Below are 7,275 nucleotides of genomic sequence, written 5' to 3'. Positions count from 1 at the left end.
TGAGGTAAGCTTCGGACATGTAAAATTTGCAAAACTGATGAGAGAGTAAGTGAGGGCAAAAAACATTCCAGGTGTCCCTGGAGCCCAGAAAAGAAAATAACTTAAAATGGCATTTTCTCCACTTTGACAAATCTTTCAAACAACAGAAGACTGACTGGAACTTCAGTAGGGCAGGAGAACGGCCTTCAGATACAAGACATCAAGATTTATTTTAAACCTTATCTACTGCTGCTAGACAAATAGCACATTTGTAACACTGCTAGGGAGATATGGTTTCAATACAGTGGAGGCAGTTATATTTAAATGGGAAATCTATCAAACATGAAGTACTTGTATCTTACCTGAAAATGATTCCTTGAAAAACAACTTATGCTTTTAAAGGCCAATACAATTATGTATTATTTTAATCTTAATGCTAAAGGAAAACAGAAAAAGCAGATTTACAATGTCAGCCTTTCAGCTAGAGAACTTTGCATCGCTATCCAATTACACTGTCTGCCCAGCTTTTGGACCTATATAAAAAAAACCCCAACACAAGCCTTACACACTAGTCAGCTGGACACAACCACCATCCATAGCTACATCAGAATAAAATCAAATTATGGGGATACAGCTTAACAGCATTAGACTACTGCCATAGTATGTACACGATGTGGGTTGCACTTGTGAGGAAACACCTCAAGGCACTTGGCAAATCTCGTTCTCACCACCTACAGTAAAAGATGCCCCAAACCTGAAGGTATCGGCAAACGTCGCTGTGAACCGCCTGACAGAGGTAGGGTATCTTGTGTTGTCCTCTTCAAGGACATGCAGCAAGGTGAAGGTTCCAGAAGACATCGTGCCCTAAGCGCCATCTGGAGATCAAAGACCAGAATGCAGCCAGCACCTCTCCCTCCCCAGCAAGTGTCATGTCCAGGCTGTCTCGCATCGGCTTGGATTTGAGAGGGGAACATCGCTGGACCCCACATCACTACAGTTCACTTCTGCAGAGTTTTACGTACCTGTAACCCTCAAATGATGCTGTGCTACAATGTTTTCTTATCAAATAATTTAATATCCAATTGATCAAAGTAAGGAAGTCACTTGTTTCCTTTTTCACTGAACCATGGTGAAAAAAGGTCACTGGTTTATTCAGCATCGTAGTTACATAACAGTTGTCTGCTTCTATTACTAGAAAGAATTTATTAAAATAGTCCTGAAAGACATCTTTTCTTCCTCCAATGATTTCAAAACTACGCCTTTTAATGCCAATTCCACACAGTCATGGGTCTGATGGGTAGCAGTGAGTTAGAGCAATTGTCAAGGCACAAGCTCAGCTCTGCACATCCGCTGCAGCTTGCATTGCAAAAGAGATATGCCAGTGATGTCTTCACTTAAAAACGCATAATCCCTTTATCAGATATTGCAACAGGAGAAATTAACATTAAACACAGACTACGAAAGGTAAAGGATTTATTTCTGATATGATTTGTAGAGTTAAATTAAAAACCTACTGAATACTTTATGTAGTAGATGAACATAACCTTAGTACTTACTTTCTAACAGTTTATTTAATGGTTGGAAGTGTACAACATGAAGTAGGCCTTACGTTTAATATTGTTCAATTTTGCTTATTGTTAGATGAGATTAAAATACAGTAGCCATCCCTTTAAGATCATGTTGCAACACTGATCATGTGCCTTGATAAGTAGGAATGACAATTCATTCAATAAATGGTGATGACAGAACATGTAGGGAAGACTTTGGATTGTCTATTTAAAATGTCAACATAATAGGCAATTAAGAGCAAAACTTCATTTTAAGTGCACTTCCACATGCTTTGTTTAAAATATAGCAAAAACTTCCTATCTTTTTTCCAAACACTTCACTCCCTACTCTAAAGCTGTTCAGTTGAAAATGCACTTTCCCCAGTAAACGTCTCTTTTAAAAAAAAGGTAATTAAAATTTCTACCCTTTCATATGCTAAGAAATGTTTCCTAATTAAAACCACCGTTTATTACAAGACATGTGAAGACAACACATAGTGAAATGAATTTTAATTGTTGTGCTGTGACTAAAGTAAAGTTCTCAAGGCTGCAATTTAACATTCCAAGTTCTCCCTTCCATCTTTATTGATTCTTAAGATTTTGCACAGAAACTCTTTGGGGGCTAGAACAGCAGTAATTGCATCACACTGTTTTCCAAGACTTCAAGTTTCAAAAGCAAACTCTTCAAAAAGTACAGTTCTTGATTTGATTAGATACAGGGACAAAAATATAGCACATACTTGAAGGTTACATGGTCTACAAATGATGGCAATATTTTCCTTGGGAGAGTACAGTTTGTTTTCTTGTAAATACTCAAAAAGGCTCAACTTCAAGCAGTAATAAACACAAGCAAAAGTGATTTAACCCTTAAAATAAATATTCAGGAAAACCTCTCTGTACATACAAGTGAAAGAATATGTAACACTTTCACGCTAAAAGAAAAAATAAAGATTTTGTTCATATAAGCAGCTGAAATCTGCTGTTCCAGCCCAATGTCCCCAGTAAAGAAGGGAGGCACAAACACAGGTGACTACTGTAGCTCACTATCTTATGGCCTTTTTGGACAGGGACATCATCACCATCATTTTTTTAATCCCTTTTGTTATATTTATTACAGCATGCCAAATCCTTTGGCATATGTGATGGCCTTCAATAATCTTTCTTTAAGCTTTTCTTTGCTTGAGTACTCCGGAAGCAAAAGTACATTAAAGCATGTGTGAGATGTAGGTAACCTGTGGGGACAACAAAACAAAACAAGAAGAAAAAACAGAATTCAGATCTGGGAACACTCTGTACATGCAAAGAAATACATTGCTATTTCACAAATCCCAAATAATGACGCAGATTTAACTACGTTATTAAATTAAAAGCACAGAACTGGCTTCCATTTATAAACAAACAAGCAAAATGTAATTATTTTTTTTACCTCTCTGTATCTGGGCCATTTTTGGCTATGATCATCTTTAACTTTCCAAGTCCTCCCACAGGGGCTCTGTCTGTGCCTGTTGTAAACTGTAAGAATAGTCTTTTCTGTTCATCTGTAAATGAATGGACTATTTCCCAGAATTCCCTACCAAGGAAGAAATCAAAAAGTAAATAAACTGAGAACTTTCTGTGGTATAAATGAGACGTTCAAAAGTAATTGAATTTTGAAGGTTTAGTAATTCTAATCAATCTTAACAACAAATGTACAAATTGCATTTGTAAACCAAAACTGACAATGTATTCACCGACTGATGAGAATCAGAAATACCACCAAAACACTTGCAGTTTAATTTTTTTTAAATGTCAGTTTGATAATTGATCTGCAAATATTCTTCTCTTATTATTCCTATCTCCTAAAGAATTGTACTGGTTCCACTACACCATCCATTTCTCCCACCTTCTTAAGCACCATAGTAAACAAACGCAGCTGCTGTCAAAGGTTTTCTACCCCAGCAGGCACTAGTTAAGTACTTGGCAAAGTCTAGTGGACTGAAGATGCACATTCCTCTGACCCTTGACTTCAGAGTTCTCTAGTTGAAGGGGACAAGAAGGTAAAAACATTAAACCTACTTCGTTTCTCATTAAAGAAGAAAGTTCTACACATGCAGTTCAGTGTTTGTCTTTTTTGTTGTTGTTGTTTTGGTGTATTTATTCTTGGTTTTTTGTTTTGTTTTGTTTTAAATAAAACACAGCAGCAGAGCAGTGGTAGTTTATTGAAACATCCCTGTTTATCCTGGGGATTATTTAACTATTTGGTATAAGAGAAAGAAAAAAAACTGGGGAAAAATCCCTTTTAAGCTTTACCAGAGCTCACTGGAAGCTAAAGACAATGCTTACGCTATCTGCACTTTTCTAAAGACAGCACTTGAGTAAAGCAAAATTATATATAAAGGACACTTGCATCTCCAGGACTACAAAAATACTAAAACTTACAATATTAAATTCACTATGAAGAAACAGGCATGTAAAGTGCTTTTAATCTTTCAGAAATCAGAATAAAAATTACCTAATAATAAGAGAGTCTCTTGTATAGCCACCATCATATTCTGTAGTTTCTTCTAGTGCTTGAAAATCTAAATTCTGTAAGAAGATGACATGTGTAAAAATGACCACTAATTATATACTTAGGCTCAAAAAAGCTCCACTTTCTGGTGTACATTCAGGATTCTTACCCTACTTCCACAAATAAGTAATTCAATTTCCTCTGGTCTAAATAAATATTTCAAAGGAGATTCATTGGTCACCATGTGGAATCCTCTCCGAAAGGCCTTGAACTGCTTTTCTACTGATTTATTGAGTATATAGTCAGCATACAGATTGACAAATTCCTGTAGGGAAACAATCCCCCCAAAACAGTTAGTACTTCACACATGCCACTTGAAGGATCTCCCCAAAATATAAGACCCTAAAAATACATTTAATTCTGTAATTCTACACAGGTTATCTTTTTACTGTTTCTACTCAGCAATAATAAAGAACAAGCCTCAAATATTTCTCAAAGAGGTCAAACACCACAGCCAGAAACTATGCTTGCATGTATTGATGCTTGCCTTAATTGTGAAGGCTTTTCTGCTTACAACTACATTGTGCTACAGCAAGGCTTTTAAACTTAAATTGAGAAAAAACTCTATGTAGAGTACTACATAATTCTGCATAAAGTATCTAAAAATTACAGATTAAAAAGAATTATTTGAGCGTACCTTCCTATTTTCATTCGTAATAGGAATTTTATCACCGTTTTCCTTTAAATCATGCATCATTGGATTGCCAAAGAGATCCGTATGAGATATTTGAAACGTTATCATCATATCATCTTCCACGCTTCCTTCATACTCTAGTAAGTCTCTCAAACTCTGGTAAAGAACCTAACAGAATAAGAAATACATGCCTGTTGTAAATAAGTTTCAACAGATTTCACTGAGTAACACCAGAAGACATGAAATGGGTTGTTACTTTCTATGACACAAGTCACCTAAGATCTCCCATAACAGTCCAAACAAAGGCATGTTAAGCTCAGTGTTTCTAAAAACAACCATCAGGAGATATTAAGATAAAAAAGAAACAAGGCAATGAATGGTAACTCCCTAACAAGAGCCTATCAGTACCCAGCAATCTTACTACATGCAATGGTCAGGCCTGTAGCTTAAGAGCCACTGATCATCTCTTCCTCTTTTAACTCTTTTGAAACTGTATTTACTTTCGGCATCCCGAACACATTACACTAGTAAGCTGAACATATGTGTAAAAATCAAAGAAAGCACTGCGTTTTATATCAGATAAAATTCAGGCAGCATGCTTTTATCTCCCACATCTTCATTTAAAACTCAAACTAGGAAGTAATCTTGAAGCAACATGGATGGGACAGCCATTAAAGCAAGAAAACATCTATGCACAAAAATAAAACAGAAATCACAAGAATTTGCCATATGGAATCTGAAATTACCTTTAAGGGTTTGCTCTACTCAAAGGAGCAAGCAGCCTTTCTCCCTGCTATACCCAGACTGCAGGGATATTCACAAGCTGCCTCATCTGTCTCTTGCTTTAGACAAAACCCAATATAAACACCACACTTCTGCATGTCTACTGTTACTTTCACATTTTTTATAGAAATAAGTAGTCTAATTTTAGAAATCTCTCTCTTTGGGAAGATACTATTAATAACAGTTTGTGCTTAATAGTACTTTGTGAGATATTAAGCAATTTAGGCAGTATGTGGAAAAAAAATAACAGAACACAGGTTTATTGATACCCAGCTCTATTTGTTGACTTGACAATTCCACCTCCTCCAAACCAGATGCAGTAAGAGCTTTTATTGCTTATGAATTTATTTTCACAAATACAGACTCTTCACACAATTCACTGGTTACTTCACTTCCACTTCTGACAGTGATCTTGTGTTTAATTTAAATCCAGATTAAGTCACTACATGGAAAATACATTAATAAACTCAAAGAACATAATGAACTTACAGGATGAGAGTCCGCCAGATCACGGAAAGTTCCTTTTTTGCCCATCAGCTTCCTGTAGACAACCATGGGAAAATGTACATCCAGTATACAGTTATTGTAAATAGCCAGACCCAGTACTATGCCAATCAGTGTAAACTGACCCTCAGTTTCAAAAGAGGACGGATTAAACCAAAACAGTTTTGTAGATTCATCGTATGTGAACATCCCTGTAAAAAATGTTGAACAACTATGGTTACATTTGAATAAAAACGACATGTAAGACATACCTTTATAAACCTATTTGTATTAGAATGCCTTTGTAATGTGTTTAACTTAACATTATACTAAATTTAATGGCACAGAGAAGCTACTTACCTTAATGTACTTGGAGCTGCTCAAAATACTGTTACTCACATTACCATTAAAAGCCCACAGGAGACCTGTGATACACCATCCTGCCCTGCCCACTGAAGCTGCACATACACATACACAACCATTCCTCCCCATCCATTACTGACGAGCCAGCAGCACTTCATCAACATAGATTATAACTTTGATAAATAAAACAGTGCAAGAAAAGAACACAAACCCCATGTGGATGAAATAATCCTGAAGAGCTCCAATGACTATAAAGTGACAGCCTTTCCTCAAAGGCTTTTCCAGGCCAGTTCCAGCACTAGAACAGTACTACATGCAGCTCTATTACAGAACAGGAAGCTATGATGATGGAGCAGGGATTAACCATCACGTATGATCTTGGAGTCAGATGCCTAACAGATTTTTTTTTTTTTTGCTTGTTTAAAGGTCCTCCACAAAGCTGCAGCTATCACATCTATCTTAAGTGGAGGGGCAACTGTATTATAACAACAGACTATCGTTTCACAGGAGGGATGCAGTTTTAACGGCTTCTCACTGTTGAAAGGGAGAGGTTTTGCTTTGTTCCCCTGTTCTTTCCTCTGATTCAGCTCACTATTTCAGGTCATCCTGCCAAGTCCACAAGCTGAGCACCTTCACAGAAGGTTTCAAACAGCTGAACTGGCACATGCTGGAGCCTGGAGGGCACAGACAGGACCATACAAAGGAAGACAAAGAATCCCTTGCCCTTTTGGCTGTAGCAAGCCACTAGACTAGCTCGTGCTTACAAAACCAAGAGTTTTTGTACAGGCTATGAAGTAATTAAATGAGCCCCACAGTAAAATCCATTGTTTCCTGACCAGATACCGAAGGAAGATAAATGCAAACCCCACAGACTTAAGAGGAGGGAGAGAAACCACCCTGGACAAGTGTAGTCCCAGTGACCTGTTGCTGGTACAGCT

At 36.9% G+C, this 7,275-nt stretch overlaps 1 protein-coding gene across 4 annotated transcripts in view; it reads right to left on the bottom strand.

The window, feature by feature from the left end:
- Window positions 1-1,435: 1,435 nt before the first annotated feature.
- UBE3A (ubiquitin protein ligase E3A) overlaps window positions 1,436-7,275 on the bottom strand; it is a 53,807-nt gene continuing 47,967 nt past the window's right edge. For all 4 annotated transcript variants that reach the window (XM_065075431.1, XM_065075412.1, XM_065075407.1 and 1 more), the window contains 6 exons: window positions 5,981-6,186; window positions 4,712-4,876; window positions 4,184-4,339; window positions 4,018-4,091; window positions 2,953-3,096; window positions 1,436-2,758 (listed from right to left, as the gene is read on the bottom strand). In XM_065075431.1, the coding sequence (XP_064931503.1) occupies window positions 2,638-2,758; window positions 2,953-3,096; window positions 4,018-4,091; window positions 4,184-4,339; window positions 4,712-4,876; window positions 5,981-6,186 (866 nt within the window). In that variant the 3' untranslated portion in view covers window positions 1,436-2,637. The remainder of the gene's footprint in view (window positions 2,759-2,952; window positions 3,097-4,017; window positions 4,092-4,183; window positions 4,340-4,711; window positions 4,877-5,980; window positions 6,187-7,275) is intronic.

The sequence above is a fragment of the Columba livia genome, chromosome 1 (genome assembly GCF_036013475.1).
Source record: "Columba livia isolate bColLiv1 breed racing homer chromosome 1, bColLiv1.pat.W.v2, whole genome shotgun sequence".
Lineage (NCBI taxonomy): Eukaryota > Metazoa > Chordata > Aves > Columbiformes > Columbidae > Columba > Columba livia.
The sequence above is the reverse complement of the archived record's forward strand: the minus strand, read 5'-3'. Positions and strand labels throughout refer to the sequence as shown.